The sequence below is a fragment of the Scophthalmus maximus genome, chromosome 21 (assembly GCF_022379125.1).
Source record: "Scophthalmus maximus strain ysfricsl-2021 chromosome 21, ASM2237912v1, whole genome shotgun sequence".
Classification (NCBI taxonomy): domain Eukaryota; kingdom Metazoa; phylum Chordata; class Actinopteri; order Pleuronectiformes; family Scophthalmidae; genus Scophthalmus; species Scophthalmus maximus.
The window spans coordinates 5,740,001-5,753,069 of NC_061535.1; the positions used below are offsets into that span (position 1 = coordinate 5,740,001).

General features: G+C 42.9%; 1 protein-coding gene across 4 annotated transcripts in view; it reads right to left on the bottom strand.

Annotated features, from left to right (window-relative positions):
* Window positions 1-13,069, bottom strand: part of LOC118291517 (golgin subfamily A member 6-like protein 22) — an 84,909-nt gene that overhangs the window by 18,180 nt on the left and 53,660 nt on the right. For all 4 annotated transcript variants that reach the window (XM_047329961.1, XM_047329960.1, XM_047329959.1 and 1 more), the window contains 6 exons: window positions 12,207-12,308; window positions 11,876-11,952; window positions 11,372-11,516; window positions 9,644-9,881; window positions 3,579-3,663; window positions 987-1,098 (listed from right to left, as the gene is read on the bottom strand). In XM_047329961.1, coding sequence (XP_047185917.1) covers window positions 987-1,098; window positions 3,579-3,663; window positions 9,644-9,881; window positions 11,372-11,516; window positions 11,876-11,952; window positions 12,207-12,308 — 759 coding nt within the window. The remainder of the gene's footprint in view (window positions 1-986; window positions 1,099-3,578; window positions 3,664-9,643; window positions 9,882-11,371; window positions 11,517-11,875; window positions 11,953-12,206; window positions 12,309-13,069) is intronic.

The window sequence follows — 13,069 nt, forward strand, 5'->3', positions numbered from 1 at the left end:
TTAATAGAGTCAGTGAAGGACAGGAACACAGGAAACAGGGTGAGAGATGGGGGGATGACACAGTAATTGGTCAAGACGGCCGTGCGTTTCACCAGGGACCTGCTGCTCAAGGCCTATATGCGACCTAACCACTCAACTATCAGGTTGCCCCAAAGAAATTAACTTTAGATTCGACTTTTGAATTAGAGTAAAGTGATGCGGAATAAAGGCGCGACATTCCTCCCTTTAGCAAGCTGTGTAAAATGAGCCAAGAGGGTAAGGTGAGGGAGAGTGGCTAAAAGAAAAAGAAATGGAGAAGAGAGAGAGAGAGAGAGAGAGAGAGAGATAAAGGAAGAAACAAAGAAAAAAGGAAGAAACAAAAGGAATAACTTTAAAACGACACTGAACAAAATGCCAAATCAAGATTCGAGAGAGTGCCATGGGTAGAGGGAAGCTTTAGACTGAATTCAAAGTTTGTCGAATCTAAATGAACATCACCTCCCCGTCCTGGCTTTGCCCTTAATTATCCATTCTGCCTTTGTGCAGCGGCGGCTCAGCTCTGACAACCGCTCTCCCCTGAGATTCCCCCCAGCTCTCCCAGCCAGAACATTAGGGAATATCAGGGAATATTACTCCCAGGAATTAACACTCAGAATCACCTTGCCAGGTTTAGGTCCCGCGAACACCCCTCCCTCTCTTGGACAAGATAATCCAGGCTGTAGCACCGGATATATGCCACTAATCATCAAAAAGGTAGGGGGTGGGGTGGAGGCAGCGCAGGAGAGAGAAGAGCAAAAGAAGACGAGGGGAGGAAGACTTTGGAGGGCATTGGAGAGGAAAGGAGAGGAGCCTGAAGTTGTAAAATTGGTTTCTGTGAGTACAGAGACTATCTCAAACCGTTCAAATGACAAACGCCTCACCTGTGCAAAGCTCCAAACCGCATTAAACAAACACCGCAGCTGATTTGCTGAGGCTGCGTCGCTCAGGTGTGTACTGTATTTATTCACCTGCTTCTGTGCGTCCTGTTTCCCTCTCTCTGCCTTGAGTTTCTGATCAACAGCCTGTTGGAGCTTCTTCCTGAGCTCCACCACCTCTGTCTCCAGCTCCAGAGCCACTGATCTGCACACACACACAAAAATAAATATTTTTACTTGATAAAAAAGCATTAAATAAAACATACATCACTCATTATGAGTCATGTACGACTCATTATGACTCATCCCAACATCTTAGAAACTGCATTTTTAAACTTAAATGTCCATTTCTTAATGATTTCATTACCATCAATACAATGGTAATTGTTAATATAACCATTAATAATGATCATTATTACCATAAATGCTCCTAAAACCAAGTGCAAACACAGTTAACGTATTTTATTCCTATATCAAGTTGCTTGAAAATGTGTTTAGTGTAGATTATGTGCAGGGGTATGTGAGTATGTGTGTGTGTGTGTGTGTGTGTGTATATGTGTTTGAGTGTGTATGGCAGGCGAGCTAAGGGAATGTGAAGGGGATCAATATGAAAGGGTCTATTCCTGCCACGCAACTGTGCGTTTGTGTGTGTATGTGAGTCACTTAGTGTCTGTGTACATGCGTGCGGGTGCGCTCGTGTGTGCCAGCTGCCCCGGCTACAGCAGGATCAATACGACAAATGATTACCATTTCCACAAACCTCCCTCCGCAGCCGCGCCTCGGCCGCTCACTGAGGCTCGACATCCCCATACCAACCCCGTCCCCACACAAACACTAAGCAACACAAACCGGCGTCACTCTCCACCCACACCTTTAGGAGCAATCATGAAAAATTTGAAATAAATATTAATGCCTTTTACAGGCAAAAGTTTCGGGACAGTGTTCTGAAGTCAGTATATTACAGATTTTTGTAGTTTAAAAAAAGAGACTGACAGGGAAAAGACTGAGTCAGCATTTGACTTTAGGTTAGTATTGACATTTGTGTTAAACTGACCCATCCAAAAACACAAAAATAATAATAATGCACGGTTCAATATTTACCCCTCTCAGTCCATACATCATTTGTTATTTTTTACTACTTTATTAAATGTCAGAAATAATTGTATATCTCAAGCTTCTGTAGATCCTACTTTTTTTGCAACTATGAATTGTTTTTATCGTGGTGTAATCTGTTGATACTTTCCTCTGTTTTACCCTAACAATATTTAAATGACTAACCTGTTGCTATAAAAGGTTCCAGAGCTCAAGTTGGAGTAATTTGGTATTTTTTGAGTCATTTGTTATCTTTATATCGTCATTCAAAAACGTGCAGTAGGTGTTGAGAGAAAATGTGTGTGAGAGATGGATGCTGTCATGCAACACAGATCCCCCAGCTGGAGTCGCTATGCTTCTTCTTTGTTTTTAATAAAAAAGTCAACGTATAGGATCCATCATAAAATTACTAGAAGAAGAAGGTGCAACCAGCGACAGCTTGGCAATTTTAATTTCCGAATGAGTAATTACAGATGCGATAGAAGATTAAAAAAAAAATGTTTATTCTAATACATATTATCAAAAGAAATTAAAGTTGACACTGTCTGTTTTCAAACACACAGATTAACCGAGCAGTGGAGTTAAATCTGATACTAAAAGAGTAACTCAGTGGTGGATAAGAAAACTGAAGCAGAATCAGAAACAGCCAAAACAGAAAAGGGGAAGACAATGCGTGATAGATTGGTCCACGGAGGGAACACATGATAGGATGAACAGAGCGGGAGAAAAAGGAAGGGGAAGAAAGAGAGGAGGCGTCCTGTGGAGAAAGGAGGGGATTTCCCACAGCACAGATGGAAGCCATTAGCATGGTGTTGTTGCTTAAAAACCTTTCATGTCTCTGCAGTTATTAGATAATACTGGGCTAACAGTAAACAGCTTGATTCTGCAAATGGATGTAATATGCAGACACAGCGATTGTTTTACAATCCGGTGCCCTAAAATTGGCTTCAAATGTAATAAAATGCAATAATTCAGAATGTAACCTATAAAGTCTCCATGCCGAGCTCTAAATTGCCGGTTGACGAGGAGAATGTTCCATGGCTCGAACTGAACCGAGAAACTCCCCGAGACGGAGGCCGTTTGCAGTGAGGTCACGTTGAACCCAAAGCCGCAACCGCAGCTATGTGCGCACAAACAGAAACACGCAAACACACTCTCCGCTGGGTGATACATCCTCGCTGATGTCATCGCCGCAGCTCCGGTGACACGCGGGGGTCAACCAGGGGTCTCGCCTCTGAACTCTGAACTCCACGACCCAACATCTGCTCGCCTACCGTGTCCCATCAATACGCTTTCCTTTTTTTTTAAAACGTACTTTTTACAAAACAGAAATTGTCAATCATTTTCATTTGTCACGTCGGGGTGTTAAAATCCTACAAAAGCCCAAAAGTTACACATTTTGCTTTGTGCAGTCACCCAAGCAATGCGTGTATTTAGAGTTTAGACATGTTCTGTTCAACACATGTTTAGTTAAACAGCCTACTGTACGCCGCCCATAAAAAAAGCGAAATGTTTTTGATTACTGCGCTTACACTGGGGACGATGGGGGAAAGGGATAAGAGAGGAAGCTTCTTTCACCCTCTCCCTTCTTACCTTATTTTCTCCTCTGCTAGCTTCGCCTCATTCAGACACCCCTCCATCCGCCTCACTTCCTCTGCACGGGCTGCCAAATCCTCCTCTGAGCAGGGGAGACAGAGAAAGAAAAGTGTGAGATAAAGAGAACAGTTCACTTCAGGCACTCATGGTTAACATTCATTAGAGAGCATACCTGATTCAAATTGCCGTATGGCAGGGTGAAAAAAAAGAGTACATTTTACCCATTGAGATGTTAATAACAGAGCAACAGTTCACTTCAGACACTCGTGGTTAAGATTTATGAGAGGGTATAATTCAAATTGCCACATGACAGACACAAAAATACATTTTCCAATTGAGTTATTAATAAAATTGTCCCACGTATTTTTATTTTTTTTCGGGCTGAGGTTTTTGTTTTCATTGTATTTATAAAACTTAAAAAAAAAAGGATTCCCAATGTGTTTCACATCTGCTAGCAGACCAAGGTTATTGGAATGATTTACAAAAACATGCATACACTGAGGTGATTATTGATTCTCATCAAGTTCGTCACGAGTGGGGAAATACGAACTGCGGGTCACCTTCAAAGCGGAGCGAAGAGCTCCGCCACAGAAGAGAGAACTGGACGCCTTTCAGAGGCGGAGAGGGAGGGAGCAAACGCATTTCACTGATTACACTTAGATGGGGCAAGCAGCCCTTTGGTGGAGACGCAAAAGAAGTGCTCCCCCACCTCGTCAATAGATGGCACTCTTTACCTTGAGCAGGCCACTTAAGCTCAGACTCTGTAGCTCTTCAATCACGTTCCCTTTTCAACTGTCTCTTCCGTCCACATGCAATAAAACCCCATTGTCCTACACTTAGTAGTTTAGCACATCGAACGGATGAATAATAAACCACTAGTCAGGGTACTTGGTTAGGTTTGCTTTTGCAGGCCCCTTTCATTTTGAATTTTAAATTTAGGATTTACTTCCTTCACCCTGTTTTTTTTTTTTTTTGTTCTTCATGCTGTTTTGTGAGTCAATGTTTCTTCATAGCTCTTAAAACCCTTTTCACTAAATCCAGTATTCATTGAATATAACATAAACTGTCAGCCATCGGTGGCCAAGGCTAGTGAATATTGAGAAGTTGTGCGCACTGAATATGTAGAGGTGTGTGCGGCCGTGAATGTGCGCTGCCGTGAGTGTGTGTGTGTGAGTGTGTTGAATATTTCGAGGATGGACCTTGACTTTGTGGGTGTGCATGTGTATTTGAGTGTGTGAAATAGAAATAGAGAAATGCTTAGTATATTGCTGTAATGCTTTTAGGGCCACGCACCACGGTAGTGGTGGGACAGACTGAAGGGGAGGAAGCTAAACGATACGCCAACAGAGGAAGAAAATGCGTAAAAAAAAATCTACATTTGATCAAAACAATGATTAATTCATGGCTCTGCAGTAGCCGAACTGTTTAAACTGAAGTCCGAAGAAAAGCGATGCGTTAACCGGAATTGCTTAATATTCAACGACGCACAAACACTTTTATTTGAGTGAGTGTGCCCTCCCTTAGCTTTTTTTTTTATTTTCCCCAAACTTAAAACTTTTTCATGACTCCAAATAATCGATAAAGCAGAGATGTGAAAACCCGAGGTCGGGATCAAATTCTCATTCAAGGCATTAGTCTCGGAGGTGACCTCAGTGACACCTCGGGCCGAGGAGACGGCTGCTGCGTGGACTGACCATTTACACAAACTCTCCTATTTGTAACCAATCACAAACAGGTAGAGGTGCACACACTCACACGCAAATATAAAAATGTCTAAAAACACACGCTGACAAAAGAACGTGCCAAACAAACAGCAGCACACGTGCACAAGATGTTTACTTCAGACACATGGCTGACCAGGGGCATATTTAGCTTAGAGAGGATTGATGATCAAATAGAACCAGAAGTTTCCACATTGAAAGGATCCACAGGGATTTTTTTTTTTTATTATTTTACACTTATCCAAACTTGGGGAAGAACAGCAGTCTATATTATGATGTTTGGGGTCTTTAACAAGCTCAAGTTGAGTTATTAGTCCACAATCGAAGATCTTGGGTCCCTGACTGTCCCGTTTTCTTTCTTTTTTTTGACCCTTTAATACTGGCTTCAAAACTTAAGGTGCGACATTAGTCCATAATCTAAACTCTCCCTTGGTCCCTCCCTCTCAACGCCCTTCATATGAGCTTCACAAGCCCCATCACACGGCATCGGCCATATAATCACAGATCTGCGGTCAGATTACCCCGCTCTCACGGCTAACCTTTAACATGAGAGGGATGAAAACCCGGCTAACCCTGAATCAGTGGTTGGCTGGGCTGGGCCCTGTCTGGCCCTCATAAAAGCTTCATAAGGCTTCATCGGGGCTTCCTTTGGCTTTGTTGGGGGATTCGTAGCAGGCTATGGTGCTCCCGAGAGACGTCCCAAAGCCTCTCAAGACTCGTTCTCTCTCTCTTTATGAAGTTTCATGGGCTTGCAACACTGCTTTTGGGTATAAGCCAAAAGGTGCAGGTACACAGCTGCACACCGTCATGCACACAAATACACCCCAAGAAGAAGAAGGGGCAGAGAAAAGAAGAAAAAATTCTTATGCACACAACTGTGAACACTCACAAAGACAAAGACTAACGCATACACACATGGAAACTAAACCTCACGCGCACACACACACGTACACACACACACAGACGCCCTAACACACTCCCCTCTTGCTCTCTTTCCTTTTCGCTTTATTTACAATCCTATGGCAGCGGTACAAGGGCCCGGGGCTATAACACACGGCACCTAATGCTCAAACTGCCAGGTAATCTCATGTCTGACATCCCCCTTTGATAGAATCTGATCAATAGACTCTTGTAAAGGAGTCATTTTCTCTGATGTTTCTACCAACCACTGCTCTCTATCTCTAGCTCTCTCCCCTTCTCTCTCTCTCTCCCCTTCTCTCTCTCTCTCTCTCTCACTCTTTTCCCCCCTTCTCTTTTATTAGCCATACATTTATAATTCATATTTCAGTGGGGCCGAGTTCGCTCTGAGACAAAAGGGGGGGGGTGCTTCTTTGTCTAATAAAGAACAATGGTGGTGAAATGATGGGGAGAAATGCCAGTGTTTGCTGCCGGTTCCGGTGAACAACAGTTTTGGGGATCGATAGAGTGTGAAATGGGATTATAGCTAGTAATAGAGGTGAATTGGAGGAGAGAGGCCTGTGCACGTGTGCGTCCGGGGATCCAGATTGAATAGCGCCACGCACACACACACACACACACACGGGCACCCTTGTGCGCACTCACACCCCTGCGCACAATAATGATTTCATCATCTTTAGGCAGATGCACATCAGCAGCACAGAGGACTGGTAATATCACATTTCTGTTTTTTGTGGGAGTGTGGAAATATGGATATTGTGTTTTTGTTTATGCCGTTATTTCATTTGTTGTCACGCGGAATCACATTTATTTCACATTTACGGCCAGCCTTACAACACCTCTTATTTAACATGCGAGATGACACGATCAGTCATATCTGAATATTTTAAACATCAGCCCAGCCCTCTCCTGGATTCCACAGTAAGGAATGAATGAAAAGTTATATTCCCCGAACAATAACCGGCATTTGGATGCCATCAAATACAATTTATGGAACTGATCAGAAACGCAATCTCATCTGCAACTTTCTTTTTTGTTCTCTTTTGAGACAAAGTATGTAATTGACCGCACATTATGTGATTACTTAAAATTACCCGTTCATATGGAGAGTGCTATATTATCTTGATCAATGTTTGTATGAATGCACTGTTCACGATGGCATACCCGTAGCACAATATGCAGTTTACGAAGTGTTGTTTGATTTAGTATTTTGGAAGAAACTGGATATATCTATTGAGCATGCTACAGAAAATACATGCTGTCAAACGGTTGACAAAATGAGATGCATACAGTCATGCGCCAAGTTTCGGGACATTTTTCTCTCTCGCCTTTTTAATCACCCCCCTTTTTTCTCGTCTCTCGGAATCCTCTCCTGACACAGTTTGATTGAATCCAGCTGCCTTCAGACACTTCAATCTCATCCGTGTGACACTCCCCTGGTTCCTAACTCACACTCCCCGATCCTCTGCGTCTTTCCTCCTTTGACATTCGCTCCATCTTATCCATCACGTCCCAACTACAGTCACGTATCTTACCGGTTAACCGAGGGATTCGGGTAACGTCTTACCAGTCTCACAACATCAAACAAATACAATGATTTGATAGAGACAGCAAAAAATAGCAGGTCCATAATAATTTAAACATCAGCAGTAAACATTATGTGGGACTCAATTCTATTTGCTGCTACTGTGCAGATATTTTGAGTGTATTTTGTATTTACCAGATTAGATAGATAATAGATACAGAAGATTGACAAATAACTAAATATTTGTCAACTATATACAACTATATGACAGGTTAGTACATAAAATAACATTGTTTGGTGATGACTGCTCCTCCAGCATGTTTTTTTCCCCCCACTACATTTCCCTTCTTCTTTGTGTGCAGAACTTTTCTAAAAAAAAGAAAATCTGCTTTCTAACCTGTTCATTACAAGAATTTTTTTTTTTTACAATCCACTCCATCCTAAACAAGATCCACGGTTAACAAGCAACACAAAGAATCATCACCACCCATGGCAATGTTTACAAAACACAGAAAGAGCCTTGACAAGGGCTGCGTGTTAATAAAAAGGCCTTTTGTCCATGACAGTAATTTCTCAAGCCGACTCCTCACCCAGTCCATTCAGGCCACTGCTGTATCCAGGTAAACAATAACCCCTTTGTTCTAATAATGCATCCTTATTCTTCTTAAGTCATTACAATCGGCCCCACGTCGCTGGATTGTATTTGCCGAAGGTAAAAGCTGAATTATATGTGGTTTTGTGTCGAGCACAGAGTTGAGGGAATGCGTTTTGATCACAGTCAAAGGCCAAGCTACACAGCGTTGTCCTTCTGTCTCGATCTTGTTAATGAGCAGTATTCACCGAGCGAGCCAGCCACTGTCTGCCACAGAGAGAGACCTCAGCTTCATCTCTCTGCGGACAATAGGTGATTGTGCATGTGTGTGTTTGTGTGTCTCTTTGTTCATCGGCGAGCAAGTGTGTATGTGCTAATTAAAGCAGTGGGAGTTGGGAGAAATGGCTGCGTGTGCGTTTGTACGCGAGGTGTTTGCCTGGCGTGACCGTAGATGTGTACGTTAATTCTTAATGAGACATTTCTGTGCCCAGAGAGACCCAGCCATCACCATTCCTGCACTGACACACAACTACAAAGGCCACCACTGGACACACACACATGCACACACACACACACACACACACACACACACACACACACACACACACACACACGCACACAAACACAGACACACACGCACACACACAGTAGATTGAGGCATGATTTAATGGTGTACTGCTTTAGCTGTATGGTAATGATCTGGTTTGTCTGTGTTTGTGTGTGTGTGTGTGTGTGTGTGTGTGTGTGTGTGTGTGTGTGTGTTTGCGTGTCTGAGTTAACTTTGCGTGAAGACGGCTAGCGACCGAATCGCCACATTGCTGTACCACTACTGGCTAATTTGAGCTACCTGATTGAGCCAACAGCAGTGTGGCTGGTCCAACAATACATGGCAGTGCAGATCCATAAGTTTCAGATGGTCAACCGTTTGGCTTGCACAGTCTTTTTTTTTTTTTTTTTTAAACCAGAAACTTGTGCTTTTATGTTGCTTCCCTCGAGCAGCGTTGCCCTAAAGTTCCATGGTGGGGAAATGTTCATACCCAGTGAACAACTAAAGCAGATGAACTGTGAACTGAGATCAAATTTAAATAAATTATATCACAATACTCTTTTGCTTTGACAATACTACTCAGGTGTGTAATCTGCCTAGGCCAAGTAAGTCAAGTGGGTTGATTTAAAAAATAATTATTTAACTGTCTAATAAAAACGTGTATATGTGTACAATATATATCCTCTCCAGTGTGTACGTGGTTGACTTGGACAGACGGAATATAATGAGTAACCGATGGATTTGTTGACTGATTGCTACCTGTCGCCTGGCGTTTGCCGCGTAGCTCCTCCAGCTCTTGGCTCAGCTGCCCAGTGTAAGTGCTCAGGCTCCGCATCTCTCGGGCGGCACTCATCACTTTCTCCTCCTCCTCCCGTAACTCGTCCTGAAGCCTCAGCAGCTCTCCTCTCTGGACGTCTGCCTGCCGGCACCCTCTCGCAGCCTCCCGCCGGGCCTCCTCCAGCTCCTCCTCTGACCGCCTGAGGAGTGCCGCGTGAACCTGACGCACAAGAAAGGGGCCAAAGAGGAACAACCAGTGATCGACTGAAGTTTCAGGTGCATGCATGGAGTGGTGTTTGTTGCCGTGTTCAGAGCAGGCATGCTGCTAGACTGCCGTATCTACGATGCAGCTCCAACATAAAAAAAATGCCTAAAATGTTCCTTTGGTGACCACTTATTATTTGATCTTGCTGCCCCACTTGCACTTGCTTTCATCCAATGCGAAATGTGGCTCTTCTTTTTTGCTCAGACATAACATGTTATACTCTACGTAGACACATATCCCCTATGACATATGACCTATGACTGATTGTGTCCTTAAAATGTATTGGGGGAAGTAAACACGTGCATTAAGAGCTGTCTCCTTGTGCAGTGGTTTGCCCCAAAAGTGCATTTTAGCTCTAATTCTGAACAATAATCAGGTCTGTGTACGAATCTGTGAACAACATCTACTTATTAGCAGAAAGAAAAAAATGCATTAGCTCAAAGTTATATTGATCCCACACTCTCTCTCTCTCTTTCAGTTTCAGAGAAAATCTTTCAATGTCAGTAGCTCTGAATTCAGAGTATGTATGACAAAGCATTCGCGAAAGGCATTAAGTTCTTGTGAAATTATGCCTAATAAAGATTAATGTGTATATGCATAATGCATGCGACAAATGTAGATGTAGCCTTCGATGCTGTACATGTGTCCTCCTTACATGACAGACTCATTATGTGATATTCCGCAGGGAAGTAGGCAGGAAAGAAGGGCCAAGACCCGACAGCAAGAGGGGACTACACTGTAGTATATACATGTACTGCTGTTTTACTAATGTGTATGTTTTCTCTGTGTGTGTGTGTGTGTGTGTGAGTGTGTGTGTGTGTGTGTGTGTAGGCATATGATCCCTGTCAGCACGACATGTGTATCACTTGTATGTGCCAGAGGACCAACAAATGAATGTGTAAAATAAAAATGTTCCCACTTACACACCTACAGCTACACACACACGTACGCACACACACATCTACAGCTACACACATGTACGCAAGCACACAAACACACACACGCGCACACACGCACACACACACGGGTGATGTGTCTATGACTGCCAGCTATGTTGGCACTGTGCCAGGCCGCAGTCACCACTTTGAGTAATTTGAATATTTAGTGTCCCATTGAGCTCTTAATTGGAGTCAATTTCACCAGCCTTGGCACTGTTTGGTGCTTTAATTAATGGCGGGGCAATTTGTTTCTGCCAGGCAATCACAGGAAAATCATGAGTGGTGGGTGTGTGCGCTGCCAGCGGAGGTGTGCTTGAGTACTCCTCTTCAGAAACTTGAATTGAATCTCCGGCTCGTGTTCTTAGCCCTGAGATAAAATGCGTAGCCGGTGGGATGAAGGGCCATTTAGGGTCCCTGAATTCAAGAGTAAAAAAGCAGAAAAAGGTCAAAATAACACGATCTCCCTAGGTTGGAGGACAGGTCGGCAGAAGTACATTACTTTGATACCTTTTGGGTGTCCGCCAACTCCAGCTCCAAGTGTGAGACTTGGCTTTTCAGACGTGTCACTTCCTGTTCCAGCTGGCCGCGACTGCTCAGGTGCATACTGTGAGATCGAGCGAGAATTTGCTTCAGATCTGCTTTCTCCTGGGTTCTATAGGGAGGAGAGCAAAGATTGGGGTTCCACTGCTGCGGAATGCATACAGTAGTACCAATGAACAAAATTAAATTTAAAAAATATATGTATAGAAAACATCCATCCATCATCTACATCGGTTAGCCAAAATCATAATTAAAAATACTATTGTTTAAGTTGTTTTTGATTATGTTAAATTTCCCATGGAATATATAGCACGCTACCATGCTACTGTGTGTCATTTGGTAAGCAGAGTGTTAAGAGAACGAGAGAGAGTAGGTGGCGGAGGAAGATGGAGAAGGGGCATGACAGGAGAGACAATGACAGGAACCGGGATCAGCAGAGGAGAATGAGAGTTTTATAGACTCTGTTATTACTGTCTCTCCAGCTCTGACTTCATCTGAAGAATAGCCTTTTCACACTCCGCAATGCGCTTCACCTGCTCAATGCAGCGCTGAAACACAGAGGTACACACACACACACACACACAAAAAACGTGGATGATGATGCCTTCTTTTGTTGATGTAAAGCTGATATTAACGAATAATTCATACAACTTGAATGTAAAACTTGTAAATGTTTTCTCTGAATATTTCTATAAACACTGTCGTGACTATATTCTTATTGTTTAGTGTGATAATAATATGCCCGCAGTGTGATTGGTGAGGAGTAATCTTAATGTGCAGGAAGTACAGACTGTGACCTTACCCTCTGTAGCTGCTGTCTGTGTCGTTGCAGGCGGAGATACTCCTCGTCAGAACGGGAATGACTCTGTTGATATAGCCGAAGGTCACATTCCAACGTCAGTTTCTATTAGTGGAGAGAGCGAGAGAAAAAAATTAGAAAACCAATGTGTTTGAAATGTTCCTGGATGATTTTAGTCAATCCCACTCACCAAAAAATGAGCGTTGAAAAAAAAACAAAGTCGCGAGTGGGTGCTTTTCAAACGAACTCCAGTTCAACAGATTACATGCATTTCGGTTTCCCCAATAAATGACAAATGACACCGACGTGCCATTAAGGAAGCACATCATTACGTATCACACTCATTTGTGTATAGATTTGTTGCATGGCAGAGCGCAGAGACACTTGGCCTTGGTGTTCCAAAACCCCAACGTGAGGAGCTCAACACTAACAACTGAATGCATTCTTGGGAAAAGTTAAAAATGTATGTATCACTACCCTCAATCAGTCTATTAATTGCTGTCCTTTGTATAGGCAAATTACATAACTAATTCAAAAGCAGACATCTTTGTAGGAAAGCAGGGAATCTACATTATAGCGACCTATTCACTAGAACATGAATGGACTACACTGGAGATAACATTTAGATAGATCAGTTTGTTCACAATATAAAAACCTATAACTTGTATACTATTTCTTTACTCTTTTTATTTCTTTTTTGGAAAATAAAATGTCACTTTACCAACTACCAAATCCAGATTTTCTTGTAAACAGGGAATGAGGGCATTCGGGACCTCAGCGTAAGCTGAGTCCAACGCTGGCACGAGGTATAGCGAATTCGCAGGACGTGTAGCTCCATAAGAGCTCCTAACCTCTTGATAGGCGCC